The 25,748-nt window shown below is 34.3% G+C and overlaps 1 protein-coding gene across 1 annotated transcript in view; it reads left to right on the forward strand.

Moving 5' to 3' along the window:
* The first annotated feature begins 331 nt into the window (after positions 1-331).
* The window catches only part of Tc2n (tandem C2 domains, nuclear), a 41,098-nt gene continuing 15,681 nt past the window's right edge, over positions 332-25,748 (forward strand). Inside the window, exons 1-5 of the mRNA XM_076848022.1 lie at positions 332-397; positions 9,168-9,309; positions 10,104-10,226; positions 14,317-14,550; positions 25,090-25,257. Coding sequence (XP_076704137.1) covers positions 10,160-10,226; positions 14,317-14,550; positions 25,090-25,257 — 469 coding nt within the window. The 5' untranslated portion in view covers positions 332-397; positions 9,168-9,309; positions 10,104-10,159. The remainder of the gene's footprint in view (positions 398-9,167; positions 9,310-10,103; positions 10,227-14,316; positions 14,551-25,089; positions 25,258-25,748) is intronic.

Raw genomic sequence — 25,748 nt, forward strand, 5'->3', positions numbered from 1 at the left:
AGGTGGAACGGCAGAGTGCAGGACGCTAGAGCAGCCCAGCTTAGGTAGGCTGTCGAGCGGCCCCACTCACTCGGCCCCTTTGGGCGCACCTCCGAGCTCACCTCCGAGGGGCGGGACGGACCTGGAAGGGGCGGGACGGACCGGGAGGGGCGGGGCGACCCAGGGAGGGGCGGGGCGACCCTGGGAGAGGCGGGGCGACCCTGGGAGGGCGGGGAAACCTGAGGGGAGCCCGGCAGCCCTCAGGGGCGAGGTGGGGCGCGTCTGCTGGGGGTCGGGGGACTGGGGCGCGGGGAGGCGGCGGCGGCCTGAGGGGCGGGGTTACGGGGCGCGGCCGCGAGAGGTGCTCGGGGTAGCAGTTCCCCGAGTGGCGCGGGCAGAGGCCGGCCGCCGGCAGCAGGTAAGTGGCGGGCGACGCGCGCGGAGTGCGCGGGGCCTGGCGGGAGTTAAGGCGCTGGCAGGTGCGCTCTGCGGGCCGGCCGCGCGGCCTCCACCCGACGGCACCGGGTCGCGGGGCTTGAGGGGGCGGCCTCACCCGCCGGGCCCCGGGACTCGAGGGGCCCCTGTTTGGGACGGCTCTTTGCCTCGGCCTTTGGCTTCTTCCTCTCGACGCTTATCTCTCCGAGGCCTGGGGGACGGCTGCGGCCGGCGGGGGGGCATCGCGGCCGGGACCCCCGGCCACAGGCCGCGACCCCAGCCCCAGGCGACGGCCGCGTCGCGCTGCGCTCGTTGGCCGGGGCGGGCTCCCTTCCCGGGCGGGTCTGGGAACTTCGAGAAACTGCGAAGGTGTCAGAATGTCACTTTCCCTTGGCGTTTGCAAGCCACTGTCCACGCAGCAAGGTTAAGGTGCGACTTCTGCCGCTTCCACCTTTTTCTTTTTTCCCTGCTGTGGTACGGGAAGACAGAATGGTGGCATTGTGGGGTGCTGCGCCCTGATACCATCTGCGTTTGGGCAAGCTGGTTGCCAAGCCAAACACCGATTCCTTTGAGTTTAAAATAAAGCATGTAAAAGGATTGCTTTTGTAGTTAAAATATTATTCCGATTTTCATTACAGGTATCAAGTGCTTTTTAAAAAAATTTTCTTGATTAATAATGTTAAAAAACAGCCTGTGTAAATACTGACCTTGTTTTCCAAACAAGGTTAACAGAACTCTGTTTATCACTTTAGTATTTTGATATATAACTGCATCTTGGTTAAAAATTACTTTTTCTGGAAAAAAATGTTAATATTGCTTACCTTTAAGAGCCGGGATTTGAGGCAAGTTTTTAAAATCTCTTCTTTATTTTGTAGCTTTTGCTAATGAATATGAGTTGCCTTCATAACTTAGGGGAAAAGACTCAAGAAAAAAATTCTTTTTTTTTTTAACCTTGCAAGAAAAAGTTTTAAAAGTATGTCTTGAATTTTATTTGCGTCACTTGAATTATAATTGTGCACACATGAATAAAACTAATAAATTGAGACAGTAATATACAATGAGAAAATGAGTTTAAGATTTGTGTAGGACATCTGGCAGTCCTGTCTAGTTGGCAGTTAGATTTATTGGCATCAGGTTTTTCTGCAGTCTGACTCAGAGTTGTAGACTTTGGAAGCAGTAGTGGATTTGTGGTAATTAATCCTGTAAAAGGGTGAAAAATCATTCAAATAAATACAGGATAAGAAGAGAGAAAGACCAAGGATGGAAAACACTAATGTTTAAGTGACAGTGACAACCAAGGAGGCTGACGGGCAATCTGAAGGGAGAAGGAATAGTAGTACCAGGTGAGGCCCTAGAAGCCAGGAGGAGAGAATTTTAATGAGAAGAAAAGCTTATTTGGGAGTCACACCAGTCAGAGCAGTCAGGAAGTTTGCCTGTTGATGTTAGTAGTTAGGAAGGGGCCACTAACCCTAGCAAACTTAGTGAAATGGTAAGGGTCAATATGAATGAATTTGAGATGTGAATAAAGGATAAAAAGATTGTGAGTGTAGATCCATATTTTGAGGAACAATGGAGAAATGACATCATGGTTTTAAGAGAGGTATTTATAGCCAAATTGGAAAGAATATAAAGGTCTTAAATATCTTTTATGTTAAAGTGAATCCTCTCGGCATTGCTTTTCATGGTTTAAGTAGCAAAACTGAGAACAAGTAGCTGAGCATGCTGAATAGTATCGTTCATAATAAAGTATTTCATCTCCCCCATCCAAATTTGAATACTATTTTAGTTGTGTGAATACTATTTTGTGTATTCAGTTCAGGTGTTGTTACTGTTGAAGTTCCAAGTATAAACTGTGTTGGACTATATTTTACCTGAATTACAGTGGTTTGATACTCCCAACTTGTACAAGTCATTTGATTCCTTCACAGTATACCTCAATGAATCTTCTGAAAATCTTACTTTTTGACTAAATCAGAATGGAGGCATACATTAGGGCTTTTGCTTCAATTGTTATGCAAGGGGAAATGCACTTAGATAAAAGCTTCTGTATGTTTCACTGAAAGTGATTTTAGTTGTTACGCTAGAATTCAGACACTTACTTTGAATATATTCCTTATAATATGAAAAGAATGGTTAAATTGGAAAAGTCTGACTACCAAGCATTAAAGAGGATGCAGAATAACTGGAATTCTCATGTTGTACTGGTGGGAGTGTAAATTGGTGCAATCATTTTGAAAATTCTTTGGCAGGATCTACTAAAACATGCATAAAATATTCTCCAACATATAGTCCCCCAAATTCTAGATGATGCTGTCACCAATATATACTTATATTACTCATTTAATTATATGTTTTTATTGTATATACGTACAATTTATTGTAGGTCAATTTAACCTCAATAAAGCTGTAAGAAAGAGTAAATAAAATAGTGAAAGAAATCACATCATTTAGGTATATTTACCTCCTTTAAATCTCATCTCAAGGTGATGAGATTATGAATGTTTAATTTTTAATTCAGAAAGTACTTAATATTTACAAAATACTACTCTTGGCACATTTATAGATTTAAAACAAATACCTTGTGCTTCTCTCATGCTTAAGAAATAATATATAACCAATATTTTTTTTAGTTGTAGCTAACTTTATTTTATTTATTTTTATGTGGTGATGAGGATCGAACCCAGTTCCTCGCAAATGCTAGGCAAGCACTCCTCCACTGAGCCACAACCTCAGCCCTATAACCAATATTTTTGAAGCTGCCCTATGCATTCCTCTCTGATTATATCTTTCTTTCCATTTTTCTTGCTTTTCTCTGTACTTTTGCCACATACATATGTATTCCTAAACAATGTGTTGTTTAGTTTTGCGTATTTGCAGTGCTATATAAATGAAATTACATTATTTCTATGACTTTTTATACAATATTATATGCATATGAAACAAATGAATTTCATGTTTAGACTTGGTTTCCATCCCCAGTATATTTCATTATATATTTGCAAATATTAAAAAGAAATCCTAAATACCAAGAATTTCAGATAAGGGATACTCAATCTGTATGTGTGTTTATGTATACAAGCAATATAAACACTGAGTACAGACTCAGTATGATAATTGCACAAGCCAAAAGACAAAAAATAAATGAAACCCTCGTACATTGCTGGTAGGAATGTAAAGTGGTATAGCTGCTTTGTACAAAACTTTGACAGTTCCTCAAAAACTTCACATAAAAAGAAAAAAGTTCACATATAGTCATAAGGTTACCCATATAATAATATACATATATATAAGTTCACATATAGTCATAATGTTACCCAGGAATTCCATTCCTGGTTTAATATATCTATAAGAATGGAAAACATACTTTATGCAAAAACTTGAATACAAAAAGTTCATAAGCAACCCAACTATCCATCAACTGATGATGGAAAAACAAAATGTGGTATATGTTTGTCCATACAGTGGAATATTATTCAACCATAAAAGAGAATGACATACTGATTCATGCTACAACATGGGATTAACCTTGAAAACTTGAAGATAAGTGAAGGAAGCAAGACAGAAAAAGATCATATTGTATGATATATATGAAATATCCGGAATAGGCAAATCAGAAATGAGGTAAAATAATGGTTGCCAGAGGCTGGAAGGAAAGTTACTACAACAGGTACAAAATTTCTTTTGGGGAGTGATGAGACCATTTTTCAATTAGATAATGATAATTCTTGAATTAGATAGTGATAATTGTACAACTGTGTGAAGTGGTATGTTGTTATAGTTTTGATTTGCATTTCCCTAATAGATATGTTGAGCCCCTTTTCATGTTTATTGGTCATTTGTCTGTTGCCTTTGGAGAAATGTCTGTTCAAATCGGTTGCCCATTTTAAATATGTGTGTGTGTGTGTGTGTGTGTGTGTGTGTATTAGTTATAGGTGGACACAATACCTTATTTATTTATTTTAACGTGGTGCTGAGGATCAAACCCAGTGCCTCACACGTGCTAGGCAAGTGCTCTACCACTGAGTCACAACTCCAGCCCTGTTAGCCCATTTTTAATGGGTTATTTGTCAAAGTATGAATTTAAATGATCTGGTAAGCGAATACTTATATTCTCCAGAGGAGTATACTTTAATTTTTGGCTTAGAAAAGTTACCAGGAAAGTTTCATGGTCAATGAAACCAAGTGCAAAAAGGAAATAAGCAACAATCAGCAGAAACAATTGATAATTAGAAATATACTACGAAAGTTTGAATTACCAGTCATAAATTATTAAAATAAGTATACTAAACCACTTTTAAGTAAAGTTTGTGTCTTACTTTAAGACACTGAGTTTGTGGTTTGTGGTATTTTCTTACAATATCAATATAAAAGCAATACAAAAAAATGATATTAATAAAAGATGGGAAAGAAAGTAATACAATAACCAGTCTATTAGAAGAAGAAGAAAAAAGGTCATAAACCCTCAGTCAGTCCAAAGGAAGACATGACAGGAAAGAAAAATAAACAGAGGACCATTAGGACAAGGAAAAAGCTCAAGATAAAAAAAACATAGGGCTAAACTCACATACGTCAATTACCTTAAATATTTGTAAATGGAATCAAGTACTCCAGATAAAAGATAAAGATTGTCCATCTGGGCTAAACTACCTCAGCTTAATGCTATTTTTAAGAGACATATCTAAAATATGTAAAGACTTTAAACTGAAAACAGTAAACATAAGGGAAAAGATATACCACATAAAACTATTCAAAAGAAAGCTGCATAGCTATATCACTATCAGACAAAATCAATTTTAGGCTAAGAGCATTTCTAAAGGTAAAAAAAAATTTACCATAATGTTAAAATCTCCAATAAGTTAAAACAGTTTTAAATTTATATGAGTGGACTAAATAAAAATAAAATGCAAAGATTGTTAGAATGGAAGTATAACAGTCCAACTATGTGTTGTTTATAAAAACAATTGGAATATAACACAAGTTGAAAAGAAAATGCTGGAAAGAACATAACATGCAAGTTAACTGAAAGAAATCTGTGATGGCTATAGTAGACAAAGCCAACTTTAAGGCTAGAAGTATTAGTAGAAACTTAGAGGAATATTATTTAATGAGCTTGTATGTACCTAATAAATTACTCTCAAAAATACATAAAACAATTCTGATAGAACTAAAGAAGAAATAAATATATTCATAGTCATAGTTGGAGTTTTCATTTTAACCACATCTGTTTTTTAGTACCTATAGAACAAATAGAAAAATAGAAATATGAAAGATTTTAACATGACTAACAATTTAATTGACATGCATAGAACACTGTGCCTCAAAATTGTAAATGTACGTGGGATATTTATCAAATTTGATCATATATTATGCCACAAAGCAAGTTTCAAAATTTTAAAATATTGAAGTCATATGAGAGTTCTCTGACTACAGTGGAATTCAGCTACATATTCAGAGAATCTGGGTAACTTTTCCTTTATCAAGGACTGGAAACTCCCTTCAAGGTAGTAAAGTGTAGGGCTTACAGTGTTTCCTGTTTCTTTGTTGTTTGTTGCCTAAGCCAGTGTTTTGAATATTGATGTTTCATACATTTTGTTTGTTTCTCAGGTGGTAGGTCCCAGTTGTTCTATTTTGTCTATGTACAAATAGTTTAAATCATTTTTCTTCGGTGTATTCCTGGGTGTATTTTTTAAAAATATTTTTTAGTTGTAAATGGATCTTTTATTTTATTTATTTATTTATATGCGGTGCTGATGATTGAACCCACGGCCTCACACATGCCAGAGTCGTGCTCTACCACTGAGCCATAACTCCAGCCCTGGGTGTACAATTTAATCAGATTTTTTTTATTCATATAAACTTATCTCCCTTTCTACATCTTTTCCCCATCTTTCCTACCACATTTTAGGTGATTCCAGGTCATCAACTCTGAGGATTTTTCCCTTAGAAGTACCAATCATTTTTAATCAGTCCTCCTATATTCATCTCATGATTAATGTTAAGTATTTGAGAATAGAAAGGAAGTTTGATGAGTATGTTAGTGTTTTTAAAGGAGGTGAAATATGTTTTCTTATCTATTAATTAGAGTTGATGAGTCCCAACTATATTCTCAATAGTAAGTTGAGGATTTTTTTAATGTTATTGTATTTTTATACCTTTATTTATTTTTATGTGGTGCTGGGGATCAAACCCAGTGCCTTGCTAGGCAAGTGCTCTACCACTGAACTACAACCTCAGTCCCTACTAGGCTTGAGTTCTAAAGAGAAAGTACAATGTTGTTTCTGAACAGTTTATATTTTAGCAGAATATAAATAGATAGAACAACAGCTAGATAGAACAACAGCTCATGAAATATCAAGAAAAATGTTAAACTCTTATTTTAAAGTACACTAGACATTTAGAAATGAGAAAGAAAATTAGATCTTAGTAGTTAAGGAATGGTTCTTCCAAAACATTGGGGCTAAACAGAGCTTTTGAAAATGTATACACTTAAAAATAAGTTACAAGATGTAATGAAAAAGATGTAACTTATAATAACTAAGTAAATTACACAGGCATTAAGACTTTGTATGAGGATAACTATAAAAACTCCCAAAGGTACAAAGATAGACGTGAGCAAATGTAAAGAGATAACTTTGTTCTGGGTAGGAAGGCAATATCCTTAGGATGTCAGTTTTTCTAAAATAATTTATTAGTTTGAAAGTATTATAATATTTTTCCTCTATAATAAATAATTCAGACATTTGCAAAGAAAGTGAAAAGCAGAAAGGGTGGCTAGCCTTTTAAGCCTTTAAAATGGAAATAATGTGATATTGGTACAACAATGGATAGACAAATTGAGGAGAATAGAAAATACAGAGACCAACCCAAGTGCATATGGAAATTTATTGTTATGATAAAGGGAACACCCTAATGTCAGTGGAGAAAATATGAGATTTTTAAATATGTGGTGTTTATGATACATAAAAAAATAGAAATGCAAAAGATTTTAACTAATTGGGAAAATTGGAATAACCAATTGGGAAAATATAGGTTTGGATCCATTTTTCATATTGTATGCCACAATGTCCATATAGAGAATAATAACATATTAAGTACTAGAATAAAACATAGGTAAATTACTTATTATCTATATATGGAGAAAAGTTTACTGTGATTCAATCCAGAAGCAAAAAGGAAAAACATAGGAGAATATGCTACATGTGTGTTTGTGTATGTGTTTCTTTGTAACTTTGTATATGTTTACATAAACTTTTTGAGGACCAGCATGACATTACAAGTAGAAAATTCCATATTATGAAAGTGTTTCATGCTCAGATTTACTTTTGGGTATATAAAATGTATATGAAATATAAATGAATTTCATATTTAGATTTGGTTTCCATTTCCAGTATATTTCCAAATATTATATATTTACAAATATTCCAAAATCTAATAGTCAGACAAACAAACCCCAAATCCTGAATTCCTAAATACTTACAGTACCAAGCGTTTCAGATGAGGAATATTCAATCTGTATGTGTGTGTATGTATACAACCAATGTACACACTGAATGCAAACTCAGTGTGTTTGTGTATAAGTATGTAGTGTGGTTGTATACATACCTTTGCATAGTAGAAAACACAATAAAGTAAAAACTGAAAATTTTTTTGCCACTTATATGGTGGATAGTGAGTTAATCTCTGAAATATATAAAGAACTTCCAAAACGAGAAGAAAAAGACCAAAAACTTTATAAAGATGAGTAAGACATATGAACTGAGAATTCATAGAAACAAATATAAACTAGCTTTATATGAAAAGATGCCCACACCACTTATAATAAGATAGATGCAAATTAAAACAACACAAAATGATCCCTTCCTTAACATATTAGCAGAAGTCCAGCATTTGGACAACATATTTTGTTGGTGACAGAAACAGGTGTTCTCATACATGGGGAATACAAAATGATTCAGTTTCATAGGGAAATGTAGCAATACAAGTAAAATTACACATATATACTCTTTGACCTGGTGTGTGTGTGTGTGTATAATATATATATACACATACATATGTATCTTACCTGGTGTGTGTGTGTGTGTGTGTGTGTGTGTACATACACACACGTATATATGATCTTACAGGTATATATTGAGAAATATGTGTGCCCAGAGATACTGAGGCGTTGTTTATTTTTAAAAAAATTTTTTTTAGTTGTTGGCAGACACAATATCTTTATTTTATTTATTGATTTATTTTTATGTGGTGCTGAGGATTGAACCCAGTGCCACACCCATGCTGGGCATGTACTCTACCACTGAGCTATAACCCCAGCCCCTGTGGCATTGTTTCTAATAGCAGAAGATGAGACAGTCCACATTTTTGTCTCAATTTCAACAAAGCAACTATTAAAGGATTGAAATCATAAAAGGATTTTTAAGATATACTTAATATATATGTGTGTTTAAGTTATACTTTTAATTCTAAGGATTCAAATAACATAAATTATATAGTTATTTGTTTATTGGCCCCAGTTATAGGAATTTTGAATTACAAAAAAATGAGTAGTTGCTACTGTTAAATTTTTGATATGTGATAATGCCATTATGGTTATATATATATATATATATATATATATATATATATATATGCTTATAATTATATATGGTGAAATATTTCTTGAAATATTTTTAAGAAATGTATATATTTAAAACAAGTACATACCTTTTAGAAATATTTGACGTTACAAATACTGTTTGTTTTAATGCTTGAAGTGATCCATCTTCAGCTGGTGAGAGCCTCTTGAAGTTAACCTCTGAATCCTTCTGCTACATTTCTTAGATTATTAATTAAGTACTTATGGATGAAATTATATGATTGGAATTTATTTCAAAATAACACAAAGGACATTACCAGGTAAGTTGGGAGGCAGAGATGAAATCAATATTTTCATGAGTTGGTAATTGTTTTGTTTGGGTGATTTGAGTTTTGTTATCCTGTATTTTTTGCATATGTTTAAAGTTTCTCACTAAAAAAACGTTTGGAGTAAGTAGGCATAAATTAAGAGAATGTATTTGAAACAAAGACCTTGAAACTAAGTTGGGAAATTGGATGGGAAGTCCTTATACAATTTTATGTTCCTATTACATATAAAACAGATTCCTTTTATTTGCACTATACTTTATTTATGGTGTGTGTGTGTGTGTGTGAGAGAGAGAGAGAGAGAGAGAGAGAGAGAGAGTTTAAGATATACTTTTAATTCTAAGGATTCAAATAACATAAATTATATAGTTATTTGTTTATTGGCCCCAGTTATAGGGATTTTGAATTACAAAAAAATGGATTTGGGGAAAGTGAATTTTTTTCATACTTTTTAATGACATAGTGCTATGTTTTCTTTCAAATTTTTCTTGAACATAGTTTTAGGCATATCATATATAAGAGAAAATTGAGAATGGAATTTTTCTTTGTCAGATTTTAATATAGACATTGTTCATTTAATAATTTTTAAGCATACCATTTTAATAATTTTAAAGACTCCTAGATTATATAAAATTATATATGGGAACAAAAAAAATCTATCATCCTTGTAAATATTTTTACTTTGAAGCCCTCATTATGTCTTATAAAAATAGATATTATGATTTATTTAATGATATCTAATGGCATTAAGCATAATAATTTTAACTTGCTTTCTATTCTACCACCAGGTTCATATTAAAATTGGAAGTTTCTATCTTTTGAGGGACATTGGAAATTGAATGTAATGGCAGCAGAATTTATAAAGAGTTGCTGTAGAGGATGTTTCCATGGTGAAACAGAAAAGCACAAGTGTGAGTTTTATTTTGTTTTGATTTCAGTAAACATTTATTTAGTGCCTTATTTATGGCATTGTGGGGTATGAGACAAATTGGGAGTGTTTCCTAACTTTGTGGGGGAAGCAAAATGAGAAGGCACAGTAGGAAGTATTCCAGAACCCCAGGTATCCTGAAACTTACTGGGGAGAGAGGTGGATTCAACCTAGGAGATAATAACCTGGACATCACCATAAAGAAGATGACATTTGCCACAGAAGCCAGAACAGCATTTTACAAGCTAAGCAGAAATGAGAGGAAGTAAGAGAATGGGACAGTTGAACACTGATGGATGGATGGAATGATGTAGGCAAAGGCAGGGAAAGAAGGTGTTTGGGGGACAACATGCTCTGATAAATGTTTCAGTATAAATAAAGAAAATTTCTAATTTATGAATAGTACATTTAAAATGTTTTATATGAATGAATGATCCATGAGTGAAATACCCATAACTTTATCATGACCCACATTTATCAAGGACTGCTGGAGATTTCCCTTTCAAATGCATGGTTTCCTTATCTCTTCAGGGTTCTGATTGGGACTTTATTTTTCTCTGATTCTTTCTGATATTTTTTAGTCTAGGGCAAAGCTTCCTAGTACCCTAGTATATTTGAGTATGAAGGTGTATTAGTCTATCTTCTGGTGCCAATAACACTTGGTACTATAGGCTGGGGAAGTTTTAACAAAAAGAGATTTATTTTGGCTCATGGTTCTGGAAGACCAACGTCAAGGGGCTACATCTGGTGATGGCCTTCTTGCTGGCAGAATTGAAGATAGTGCAGGGTCTCACATAGCAAGAGACAGGAATTGAACATGTGTATCCTGATCTCTTTCCCTTGTATTTTATTTTATTTTTTGGTGAAGGTGCCAGGGATTGAACTTAGGGATGCTTTACCACTGAGCCATATCCCCAGCCCTATTTTGTATTTTATTTAGAGACAGGGTCTCACTGAGTTGCTCAGTGCCTCACTTTTGCAGAGACTGGCTTTGAACTTCAGATCCTCCTGCCTCAGCCTCTCAAGCTGCTGGGATTATAGATATGCACCACTGCACCCAACTCCCTTTCCCTTTTAAAAGCCATCAACATTCAGTTATGAGGATTCTACTTGACTGACCTTATCTAATCCTTATTACCTCCCAAAGGCCCCAGTTCTAAACACATAGTTGGATTAAGTTTCCACACTCTTAATATATCACATTGGGGATTAAACTTCAACACGTAAATCCTTGGGAGATATATTTAAACAATATCCAATACATAATAGAGGGCTTCTTTTTTACATGAAAACATTACATAAGTTCCTACACTAGAGTGTTGTACTTTCATTTATTCTGCAAATAATACAAAATATAAAGATGAGCTCTAGAGTTGCTTACTTGCTTACCTGCCTATCTTAGTCTTGGAGTTTAGGAATCAGAGAATGGATAAAATGGGTCATACAAGCTAGGACCAGGAGAGTTGCTATAATGATATATCTAGAGTCAGCATGCGTTTTATGTATTTTGGTAGAGATGTTTGTAGACTTGGATACCTTTGGCTTCTCAATATTGCTTTATATATTTGAAACTCATGTTAACCAGTAGCATTGACAACAAAATTTCTTTGTTGAAGAATAAAGAGTCTACAAAATGGGAGAAAATCTTTGCAAGCTACTGCTCTGACAGAGGATTAATATCTAGAATATATACAGAACTGAGAAACTGAACACTAAAAAACACAACACAATCAAAATACAGGCAAATGAACTGAGCAGATACTTTTCAAAAGAAGTGTGAATGGCCAGTAATATGAAAAAATGTTCATCATCTTTAGCAAATCAAATACAAATCAAAACTACATTAAGGTTCTCTTTCACCCTAGTCAGAATGGTTGTCATCAAGAATACAAAAAGCAATAAATTGCAGGTGAGGAGGTGGGAAATGAACCCTTATACACTGTTGGTGGGAATGTAAATTAGTACAGCTACTATGAAAATCAGTATGGAGAGGTTCCTCAAGAAATTAAAAATAAAACAAATATATGATATAGCTAAACCATTCCTGGGTATAAATCCAAAGGAATTAGGTCAGCATACAGTAGATTTACCTGCATACCCATGTTTATCATGGCACAATTCAAAATAGCCAAATCATGGAATCAGCCTAGGTCCTTATATATACACAATGGAATATTATTCAGCTATAAATAAGAATGAAATCATATCATTTGCAGGAAAATGGGTGGAACTGTAGGTCATAAAGTTAAATGAAAAAAGTCAGACAGGTGTCATATTTTTCTAATGTGGAATCTAGGGTTAGGGAAAGACATGAAACTAACCAGAAAGAGGAAGGGGATGGGATAGGGAGAGGGGAGGTAATAAGAGGGTAATGGGGATGTGGGGGAGGGAGTGAATATGATCAAAGTATGCTATTTTTTCTTTTTATTTGTTGCAAATAGTTACACATGACAGTAGAAAGCATTTTGACACATCATACATAAATGGAGTATAACTTATTCTTCTACACCAGTTGTATAGTCATACATGCACATAGGGTCATAATGTCCAATTCATTCTATCTTTCCTACTCTGATACCTGCTCCCCTCCCTTCACTCTCTTCTAATTGAAAGTACCTCTTTTCTTGTCTAGCTGTCCCCACCCTACTCCATACCTGCCCCTCTTATTGTAAATTAGCATCTATATGTCAGAGGAAATATTCCACCTTTGATTCTTTGGGGTAGGCTTATTTCACTTAGCATGATATTCTCCAGCTCCCTCCACTTACCTGCAAAGCTCATAATTTCATTCTTATTTAAGGCTGAATAATATTCCATTCTGTACATATACCACATTTTCTTTATCCATTCATCCATTTTAAGGCATCTAGGTTGGTTCCATAATTTAACTATTGTGAATTGAGCTGCTATAAACATTGATGTGACTGCATCACTGTAGTATGCTGAATTTGAATCCTTTGGGTATAGACCAAGGAGTGGGATAACTGGGTCAAAGGTGGTTCCATTCCAGGTTTTCTGAGGAATCTCCATACTGCTTTCCTTAGTGGCTACACCAATTTGCAGTCCCACTAGCAATGTATGAATGTACCTTTTCCCCTACATCCTCACCAAAATTTATTGTTGCTTGTATTCTTGAAAATTGTCATTCTGACTAGAGTGAGATGAAATCTTAGAGTAGATTTGATTTGCATTTCTCTAATTGCTGCAGATGATGAACATTTTTTTCATATGTTTGTTGATCAATTGCATTTATTCTTCTGTAAAATATTCAGTTCCTTATCACATTTATTGATTGGGTTATTCGGGATTTTTTTGGTGTTAGGTTTTTTGAGTTCTTTATATATCCTGGAGATTAATTCTCTATTTGAGGTGCATGTGGTAAAGATTTTCTCCCATTCTATAGGCTCTCCCTTCACATTATTGATTGTTTCCTTTGCTGTGAAGAAGCTTTTTGGTTTGAATCCATCTCATTTATTGATTCTTGGTTTTAAAGTATGTTATTTGCATGTATAAATATGCCACAATGAAACCCATTTTTATTTTTTATTTATTTAATTTTTTAATTAATTTTTTAAAAAATAAATGACAGCAGAATGCATTACAATTCATATTACACATATAGAGCATAATTTTTTATACCTTTGATTATATATAAAGTATGTTCACATCAATTTATGTCTTCATATGTGTATTTTGGATAATGATGCCCATTACATTCTACCATCATTGCTAACCCACTGCCCCTTCCCTTCCCCTCCCATGAAACCCATTTTTAAATGACTAGATTTTCACTTGGAAGAGTTATGAAATCAACTACAAAATAAACTTATTTTTCATCAATGAACTTTATTAGGAATGAATCTTTAAAAACTACTTTTAACCATTATGATGTGATAATGGACTTTAGCAATAGTGTATTAATTACTCTTCGGTCAAAATTAACATAGATTCTGGAAGTACTTATAGGACCCAAGAGTAGTTTATGTGTCAGAAATTTCTAGGCTTAGATTATTATATGTAATATGATTCATATTTGTGACTTTTTTTACCTTTCTTTTTTCTTTTATATGCAGTTTCTGTGGAAAGAGACAGTAAAGCAGCAGTCTCAAATAGTCAGACTACCACTATCTGTATACCTCCATTGACTTCTGTTTCTGTAAAGCCTCAGGTTGGCTGTACTGAGGATTATTTGCTTTCCAAATTACCCTCTCATGGCAAAGAAGTACCATTTGTGGTGCCTAAGTTCAAGTTATCTTATATTCAGCCCAGGGCACAAGGAACTCCTTCTCATCTGGAAGAACTTGAAGGTAAATAATAAAATAGCAGGATTTAAAACTTAACATACAGCATTTTAAATACTGTCATTGATGTTATTTTACTCTTTTATCTTTAATACATAATTTATATTAAAATTATATATTTTGTTTTTATGTGTTTTGCTCTTTCTGTATAACTGAATGTATAGTGTTTTTGAAGGGTCCCAGTATGAAATCTGATCACATGTAATGCATTTGTGTATAGATTTGGTGTTTTAAAACAAGAATAATATACACCTCAGCAATCCTTCACATATCTAGAAAGAAAAAATAAAGGAATTATTCTGTATTTGATCAGTAAACATAAAAACAAGTAGTTTCTCATCTACCACTTTCTAAAAATTGGTACAATGAGAAATAAGGAAACAGCCAGGTAGTCCTTTTTCCTTCCCTTGTTTCTTCACCAGTCTGTCTCCCAGACTAAATAGCTACCTGCATAAGATAGATTCATTGGCTGATATTTGGCTTATGTTGTAGAGGCCAGGAACTAATGAAGATAGGATGAAACAATATTAACTTTTAAAAATAATTTGTATTATTCCACTGAAGCTCCACCAGTGACTTTTCCCCCTCAAATTTTTATTAGAAAAATTTTAAACTTATAGAAAAGTTGGAAGAACTTAACAGTTTTTGTGTGTTTACCACATAAATTCTCATATTAGTATTTTCAGAACTTGTTATTATCACATGTCTATTCACCTACCTGGTCTTCTACACATTATTAATCCCCCCTGCTTTTTTTTTTTTTTTTTTTTTTTTGGTGAGGGATGGGTAATGCATTTTAGAGTAAATTGAAGACATCAATATGCTTCCCTCTAAATACTCAAAAGTTTAGTTATCTGTTTACAGTTTCTTCTTTTGACATAAACCATATAGACTGTGAGCTGCCCAAGTGTATATGTGCTGAATTTTATGTATGTTTTTTGAATATTGAAGAGTATATACAATAGTATATTCCAAATTCCTGTCACTATTTTTTTTCTGCCCTATCCTCTTTCCATCTTCTGAGATTCCAATTACACACATTTTGAGCTTTTGATAATGTTCTATGGCTCTCTGAGACTGTTCATTTTTTTCTCATCATATTTTTTTCCTTTCTCTTCTTTAGATTGGGTAATGGTGTTCTCTTTTCAAGTTCACAGTCTTTTACTTCTGTAATCGCCATTCTGCTGTTCAGCCTATCTAGTGAATGTTTTATTTGAGGTGTGCATTTTCAATTCTAGAATTTATATTTGGTTCTTTTTCTTATTTTTTTATGTGTCTTCCACAATTTTCTATTTTTATATTACTTCAAGCCTAATTTATGTCTTTAAGCTTTAAAATCTTTGCTAATTTTAACATTTAGGTCATCAAAATTTGGATTCTGTGACTTGCCTTTTTTCTTGAGAATAAGTTAACATTTTCCAGTTTCTTTGTATTGTATATGGAATAATTTTGAATTATATTCTGGACATTGAATGTTATGTTGTAGATAATCTAGATTTAGTTACATTAATTTGAGAAATTCTCTTTCCCTCCTCTCCCACCCCCTTTTTTCCTTCCTTTGTCCCTCCCTTCCATCAGATAAATAACTCGGTTGAATGTAGAGTGCAAATTCTGTCTTGGCAGCAACCTTGTATGGTGATTCATGGATCAGTCAGATATTTGAGCAGACTTCCTTTATAAAATTTGGAACTCTGTCCTTTCCAGGATTCCCACCTTTCTTTCCAGCAGCTCTGGTTGCCTGGAATTCTGCTTTCTGCTTTTTCTGTGCATTTGCTGTTGGAGTTTTACATAATCCCGTGTGGTGTCACTTTTGGCCTATACTCAGGCTTAAAGTTATCAAAACAGATAACTCACTTTAGGCCCTTACCTTTTTTTTCAAGAGTCAACTGGTGTCCAGAATCTGCACTACTGTTCTTTATTCTTCAGTGCCTTTAGGGATTTTGTTTTGTCTAGAAAATTTGTTGTTATCTATAGGAGAGTTGGGTCTGGTAGGAGTAGTTTTTGGTTTTTTGTTTTTGGAAAGAAGGAAAGATGAACCCAGTGCATATCTAGTATCTCTCAAAAATAGTTTTTCTACTATCATGCATAACTAAAAGAACTAATTAAAAAAAAAGTTCTGGCTCACAGGATACCCTGCTCAATAGATCTTATTGCTTTATTTCATACTTGTTAACAACATTAGGATCAGACTATGCAGGTGATCTCATAATCATTTATTCACATTATACATGGTGAACATGTTTTCTTATTCAGTGTTTTTATTTATTTATTTTTGGTACCAGGGATGGACTCAGAAGAGCTTTGTCACTGAGCCACATCCCCAACCCTTTTTGATAATTTATTTAGAGACACGGTTTTGCTGAATTACTCAGGACCTCACTAAATTACTAAGGCTGACTTTGAACTCACAATCCTCCTACTTCAACCTCTGGAGATGCTGGGATTATAGGCATGCACCTCCATGCCTGATTTATCCATTGCTTTTTAATGACTCCATAGTATTTCATCATATGGGTATACCATGATTGTTTAATAAATTCTGTATTCTGAGACACACAAGATATTTTATGTACTATTTTTATAATCAGGAAAAAAGTAAGAAATAGCGACCTAGAAATATGTTATGGCTTTTCTTTGTTTTTCTCACTGCACTCAAATTGCATTTTGAGTTGAATGAGTGTAAAATTAACTCTTAAATTGTAGGTTCATTGAGGATGTAGTAAAACTATCTAATTTTTATATATTGAAGAGAAAATTACTCTTTAAATTTTTTTTAATTGTAGATGAACACAATTATTTTAATTATTTATTTTTATGTGGTGTGAGGATTGAACCCAGTGCCTCATGTATCCTAGGCAAGTGCTGTACCACTGAGCCACAACCACAGCCCAGAAAATTGCTTTATTTACTTAGATTCAAGAAGTATTCTTGGAACCTAAGTCTTATGTGTGTAGGTGAGCATTTGTGCATGTGCAAGTGATGGCCTGAGATGGAGAACAAAGTTTTGAGAAGGTAGACCCCTATCAATAGCAACTAAAATTATAATTCAAGTATATTTGAAGTTTTTACTTGTTAATAGGTGTCTGATTTATAGCTGTACCTTACTGCCTTCATAAAACAATTACTATTAACATTGGGCTGTTCTTGTTTTTTCACATATCTACCTACCTAGCAATTAAGAATATGCATTTTAAATTTAAAGAATTTTAAATAGGCTTTTGAGAAGGGTGAGCAATCATATAACTTTACATTTGGTTTTATACTTTAGTAAATTGAGAGAAATTCTACACTATCTCAGGGAAAAATTGAATTTCTCTAATGAGAAAAATGAAATGAGAGTATTGTATTCTTTTAAGTGTAGCTTATTAAGCTAGTAAATCATCTTGGTGCTACTACTGTAGGATTTCTTTTATTTGAAGGATTTCTTTCTAATGATCAAGCTACTCTGATTACTATAAAGATTTGTAATATTGTTTGTGTGCTAAATGATCTCAGTGTCCGTTTATAAGGTATATAGGTAATGAATCTGACATCACAACTCATTAGGCTTCTCTCCCATGTGCTAGATATACTTGGTTGTAACAGATATTTGAACCAGGATGAGGTTAAAATCCTACCTCATATTCTGTATTTTATTTTTCTCTTCCTAACTCTATGCAAAATCACTTATTTTATATTTAGCTAAATTCAGAAAATACCACTTTCTGTGTATTTCATTTTAAGTGGGACAAAAAGAATTAAAAGATGACAGTAAATTAAACCTTTGAAAAACTTTATGTCTATATTTTATTCCTAAAATGATTATTAACCTTAAGGAATTTTTAAATTGTGAGATATCATACACACATAGGCTAATGCACAAAATAGAAACACATAGTATAGTAAGTTATTACAAAGCAAAACATCTGCAGTCAGCACATAGGTAAATAGAGTATCACTAGCCATCCAAAAGCCTCCCTGTCCCCTTCCTGACAGTCACCCAGGGTATCAGAGTTTACATTTTTATGAACACATATTAATCATACAAATTAATGGGTTTTGCTGTGACATTTTCATGCACGCCTAGAGAAGCCTAATGAACTAGTGCAAGGATTACATTCACCCTCTGATGTGTCCTCTCTCACCCTGCCCCTTCTCCCTACTCCCTCAGGCTCTCTTCCCAGCTTCTCATAGTTAACTGATCATCTTTTTATAATTTAATATTATGTTTTGAGTTTCCACATGTAAACATGTAATATTTGCCTTCTGGTCTGACTTATTTTTCTTCAAGTGACAAGATTTCATTCTTTTTATGCCTTAATAACTACTTCACTGTGTATATGTACCACATTTTCTTTATCCATTTGTCTGTTGATGGTCCATAGACTGATTCCATATATTGGCTGTTGTGAATAGTGCCTCAGTAAACATGGGTATGCAGGTGTCTTTTGTATGCTGACTTCATTTCCTTCAGATATATACCTAGAAGTTGGATAGTTGGATTATCTGGTGATTTTATTTTTAGTTTTTACACAATCATTATAATTTTCTAGTTTTTCTTCTTAACAATTAAACACATATTCCTTAAATAGTGGTTTAATTTTTTTCTGTGTTCTGACCTTTATTTAAACAAAATGATATTAGTATATACTCTTTTGTTTATGTTTTTCATTCAACATTATGAGATTCTTTCACGTTGTTAGTTTTAATTTGTTTTCATATCTGTATGTAAATATACATTACAATTTATTCTAAATAGCATAATATATGGTATTTTTTGTATAGAATATTAGAAGGTATTTTTATGTAGCAGGTATATACTACTTTTTATCTGTTTTACTGTTATTTACATTTGAGGTTCTTTTTCAATTTTTGGCTAGTAGAGATAATGATACAAATTTTCTTGTACATGTCTCTTGGTGTACACATATAGAAATATCTGTTGTATATATGTCTACAATGACATTATTAGGTCATTGAGTATAAATATCTTCAGCTTTAGTAGTAACTGCCAAACTGTTATTCACAGTGATTGGATCAATTTACATTCACACCAGCAAAATACAGTTGTTTACATTGCTTCTTGTCAGTGTTTGCTGTTGGTATCATTTTTAGTTTCAGATATACTGTTGTGTGGTAATATTTCAATGATGTTTAAACTCATATTTCTTTCATTATTAATGAGGTTGTTGACCTCTTCTGATGTTGCCTGTTTAAGTCATAAGCCAATTTATATTGAGGTCTGTCTATCCTTTTTGTACTGATTTATAGGAGTTCCTCATATGTTCTGGATATAAGCTCTTGCCAGTTATGTCGTCTCCCACTCCGTGGGTTACGTTTGTATTCTCTTAGTCTTTTGACAAATGGAAATTTTGACTTTTAGTATAGCTGAATACATTTATGGTTAATATGTTCCATTTAAGTAATATTTCCCTGTCCTAAGTTTGTGAAAAAATTACAAATTAACAAGTACAGAAGCTTTACTTGCTTGCCCTTGGCACTTAATTTAGATCTACAAGCCCCAGAGAATTAATTTTTGTCAATATGCCACAGTCTGGCTGGGCACAAAATCACGAGCCACTCACAGCTTTGTAGATTCAAACAGCAATTCTTTATTCCCGAACTCACACCGGCCCTCTCCAAACACGTTCTGGGGAAATCCATGTTCTTTTCCCAAATCCACCTCCTCTGCCCCCCAAATACTCTCTGAATCCCGGGAGAACTCAAGGGGAACTCAGGCAGCAGGATACGCCCTATTCCCAGCAGGAATAATCTTAAACCTGGAACCGCCCTAAACCTGGATTGTCCTAAACTGGGAACGCCCTAAATCCAAGGAGAGCCTAAAACCCTGATCCGCCCTAAACCCAGATCCGCCCTGGTCCTTGAGCAAGGTCACCTTACATGCAATGTCACTGCAAAATGTCTAAGGCAAGTTCATTTTACCCCATTTAAGCAACATGGGGTACACTGCCAAGGAAATTGTCATACCTACTTGGCTAATGGCTCTCAGCATCTCCCCCCTTCTGATTAATTAAACAACAAGCAATGTGGCTTAAGGACCATGCCTGGTAGGTTGTCCAATTCAACATATGGTTCTTACCCGTCATTGGAAAACTGACCTTTAGGCGTCAGCCTCCTGTCTTAGGTTGATACCACTGCAATTGGATCATACCCGTCACTGACTACCGGTCCAGCATATAGCCATTGGCCCCCAAATTTTAGACCATCACTAGCAGAAGGGAGGAGGATACAGAAATGCCACGACACCAAGCCAATTGACGGTTCCTTTGGAAAAATTGCATCACTGGTGACACCATCAGCAAAGATATGCCAGCACTACCACAATTAACATGGGGTGCGCTGGCAAGGAAATAAAAATTGCATCACTGGTGACACCATCAGCAAAAATATTCCAGCACTACCACAATTCGCTGCACCAAACGATAGTTACATAGTCCAGGCAAGTTCTGCAAGCAGTTCAAAGTGGAGGAATCTATCAATATGTCCGTTTCCTCCCAAAGTCCGTTTCCTCCCAAAGTAAGTTGACTCCTTGATTGAGCATTACTTGTTGAGTTATATCCATTGATGCATCAGTTTATACAGTTTACTGTGATAGCTATCATAGAAGCTGTAGTTTGGTTTTATCTTTGTCTTCACCGGCACTGGGATGAAGATAGGAATTCTGGCAATGATGCTAAAGAGACATTATCCTGAAAAGAATTATTAAATATAATGAAAAGGAAAGGTGAAAGTAAACAAACAGATCAGTTAACCTCCTTTAAAAACAATCCTTAACAGCTATTTACCTGATTTAAATTAAGACATTTAAATCACATGAATAGAAAAAAAAATAATTCAGATCCATTTTTTCATGAGCGCTCCTCATATATGATATATGGACATATGCACACTCAGACATACAACACAAAACACAAATGTGCACACAAACGTACAACACATAAGACAATAATAAAGGCCTTGTAGCTTTACCTAAGTGAAATCTCCATTGCAATGTTTAAAAACTCCAGTCAAAAAATAAAACTGATCAGAAAAACATTAACCTAGGTTTGTATGAGCTCAAAAATAAAAATAGAACCTTATGATGTGGAAAAATGCAATAATAAAATAGATATTGAAAAAAGCACCCTGGTTAATCACTGTTGCAGATGTAAGAATAGCCAAGCTGGAGCTCTGGATATCAGCTGTTATGAATTTGAGTCAAATCATCTTCTTTTTGATCTGTAGAAATTGCTTTAGTTAGTCTCTCTGGAATCCAAATCGGTTGCTGTTCTCCCTGTGGAAAAACACAAACAGAACCCCGACTCCAGACAGTCACTGGGTCAGGACCTTTCCATTGTCCTGTTAGAATATCTTTCCAAAGTACTTTAGGCTTATGTACATTTTTTGGATACATATGCCTTTCCGCAGCACTAAGTCCTGATGAATCCAAATTTAAAAAGTTTAGAGTAAAAAGGGTTATTTTAAGTTTATCTTTGGGGGATATATACCCCTTTCCAATTCCCTCTTTTTGCTTTAATAAATACATTTTAATTGTATCTTGAATGTCTGTATCTAATAGTTATCTTAGCTTTTTGTATTTTTTTTATCTGAAATACCTTTACTTGACATTTTTAACCATTTTCTAATTCTTGTCTTCCTACATCTTTTTTTATCTTCCTACATCTTTTCTATCCTTTTTTCTTTTTAACTTTTTATACTTCTGTCTTTAAAGTTTTTCACTTCAAATTTTTAATCTTTATCTAAATATCTTTTATCCTATTATCTTCCCATTTTCATGTTTTTTTTTTTTTTTTAGTAATGCTTGTAAGATTAACTAGGCTTTGAATGACGCAATCTTTCCTCCTCCGTCATGAAGGCATCTTAACCACCTTCAATTAACCTTTTAAAGCCTTCCAATTTTCACGTATACTGTACTTTTAAATGTACTTTTTCACCACCTACAGCTTCACTCTTTTAAACGAGGCTTAGATTCTGTTTAAATCGCTTAATATTAGTTTACATGGCTGCCCTTCAACTAAAGGCTCTTTTTTACTCCATTAAGAAGCTTTTTTCAATCTGCCATGTACAAATACCTTTTTTCTTCTTTCTTCCTTTCTCAAGCTTTTAAAGTAAGTCTAGTTTCCTCAAAATCTTTTTAAATGGCATTTTACAACTTTTTACTTTACCACATAGAGATTATCTCATCTAGAAACATTTCTTTTTCTTTTAACCTTCCATATTAAAATATATTTCCACATTTTCAATCTTTAAATATCTCTTTTCTATCCATTAACCCTTTTTATAAATTCATATTCTGAAACAACTCATAAAATTTCTGATTTAGACTAATTACTCCACTTTAATAAGATGAAATACTTCCATGTTTTTTTATGGTACTATAATACTATAATTGAAACCCAACTGAAACTTCTTATACTCTTTTGTTTTTTTATGGTACTATAATACTATAATTGAAACCCAACTGAAACTTCTTATACTCTTTGTATATAAATTACACATGATAGAATCTTAACTCTTAGTAACCTTGTTTTAGCAAAGACACAGACCAAAGGAATATTAAACTTTTTTCTATTTCCCAATTTATGAAAACACACATAATGTTTAAATATATTACCTTATGGAACTTAATAAGTAAAGAGTACTTGATTTCATATTTAGTGGTTGATATTTTAACACTTTAGCTTTGTAAATTAATCAGATGTCTGTAAAAACCAAGATCTTAGACAAATGTAGTAAACAAAACTAGCCATCTCTTTCTTGTTGAAGAAAAATCCTTCTACAGGATACCATGATGGTCCCATTGATATACTTAATACCTCGTCTTTAAAAAGCCATGGGCTACATTTTTGTATTGTATCAACATATGCCTTAACTGTTCTTGGTCTTACTGGGGTGCCTCCTTCCTCTAACAATTTCTCTTCCTCGGGGGCGAACAACTTCAAACCTTGAGTCAACTATTTTCCCGAGTTTGCCTGAGAAATTTCTAGGGATAGGCAGCTTGAAACAAAAACACATAAATCAAAAGAAGAACACATTGTTTTTTTAAATGGTCACCCATTCTCTCACCTTCCCTCAGGGGTGAGCAATTTCACTTACCCCCAAGCTTCAGGCGGTCCGCGTACGAGCCACCAAATGCCGCAGTCTGGCTGGGCACAAAATCACGAGCCACTCACAGCTTTGTAGATTCAAACAGCAATTCTTTATTCCCGAACTCACACTGACCCTCTCCAGACACGTTCTGGGGAAATCCACGTTCTTTTCCCAAATCCACCTCCTCTGCCTCCCAAATACTCTCTGAATCCCGGGAGAACTCAAGGGGAACTCAGGCAGCAGGATACGCCCTATTCCCAGCAGGAATAATCTTAAACCTGGAACCGCCCTAAACCCAGATTGTCCTAAACCGGGAATGCCCTAAATCCAAGGAGAGCCTAAAACCCTGATCCACCCTAAACCCGGATCCGCCCTGGTCCTTGAACAAGGTCACCTTACATGCAGTGTCACTGCAAAATGTCTAAGGCAAGTTCATTTTACCCCATTTAAGCAACATGGGGTACGCTGGCAAGGAAATTGTCATACCTACTTGGCTAATGGCTCTCAGCATCAATATATTTGGTTGAAAGAAGGCTTATAATTTTTTCCATATCAATATTGAATTGTCGTAATACTTTAGAGAAAAGATCATCCTTTCCCCACTGCTGTGCAGGATTACCTCAGTTATAAACCAAGTGTATACAAAAAATGATTATCTCTTTCAGGACCTTTTATTCTATTTCACTGATCTATTTTTCTGTCATTGTGTCAATATTATATTCTTTTTTTAATATTTATTTTTTAGTTGTAGTTGGACACAGTACTTTTATTTTATTTATTTATTTTTAGGTAGAGCTAAGGATTGAACCCAGGGCCTTGCATGTGCTAGGCGAGCGCTTTACTCCTGAACAACAACCCCAGCCCCCAATATTCTATTATTACAACCCTATAGAGAAAATCTTTTTTTTCTTAAAGATTATCTTTTTTGCTTATTTGTAGTCCTACTGTTCCCATATAAATATTTTTATTCATCTTCTTGTTATTTGATTTCTAACGTAATTGCATTGTGGTAAGAAAACATACTTTATGTGAGTTCAGTCCTTTCAAATTTAAGAGCTGTAAGTTTATCTCAGCATGTAGTCAAGTTTTATAAATATTCTGTATATTCTTGAAGATGGTGTATCTCCAAATTTTTTTTTCCATTTCAAAGATGTTCTGTATGTTAGTAGAAAAATAAAAAGAAACTCAGATCACAAAATACAGAATTTTCTATAGGTCAAAGAGAAAATGCCAGAAATTTGCTAAATTGTCTTAAGAGCAAGATTCCTGACTATTCCCTTGCACAATAGTTCATGTAGTTAGAACTTCATAAATGTGTGCTCATTTCTTTAAAGATAGCAAAGGCATATAATTTAGTATTACTTGAAATATAACATTTTTTCCCTTTGCCTTGAGTGTACCATCTGTTGGACCAAGGAGACAATGTTGTAAAACATTAGAAATGCTTTTTTTCAGGATCTGCCAGGGCATCTTTTGGAGATCGAAAGGTGGAACTTTCCAGTTCGGCCCAGCATGGGCCCAGCTATGATGTGTACAACCCTTTCTATATGTATCAGCACTTTTCACCTGATTTGAGTCGGCGTTTTCCTCCTCATTCAGAAGCAACAAGACTGTATGGATCAGGTATGAAAAGTCTTTTTGTGCTTTTTTTCTGTGTATCTCCTTAGCAAATTTAGCAATCAAATTAAATCTGAGACCTGGATGATATGATTCTTACTATTAAAAATAATTTTTAAATAAGAGAAAAGCAGGCTTCACAGGTGTTATGATAAACAGCATGATTTCTCTCTAGCGTTATAACTAATTTAAAAATTGAAAGATTGATGTATTGTGTCTATTGGTAGTTACAAATTTTATTTAATTTTTCCTTTTTGAAAGTTATTTTTAGATCATTTTTATTAATTTATGTACCATCTATCCAAACTCTACAACAGATATTTACAAGTTTTTTCTTTTATGTTCTAGTAAGAATGATGAGGTTAAAAATGTATGATGTAATTAGAAATATAAACAAAGAGAATAGAAATACTTAAATAACTATAAAATTTTTATAGTTTCATATTTGAAACTATTCCAATTATAGACTACCATGTGTGTTTCTAATTCACAAATCT

This window comes from Callospermophilus lateralis, chromosome 3 (assembly GCF_048772815.1).
Source record: "Callospermophilus lateralis isolate mCalLat2 chromosome 3, mCalLat2.hap1, whole genome shotgun sequence".
NCBI classification, from domain to species: Eukaryota; Metazoa; Chordata; class Mammalia; order Rodentia; family Sciuridae; genus Callospermophilus; species Callospermophilus lateralis.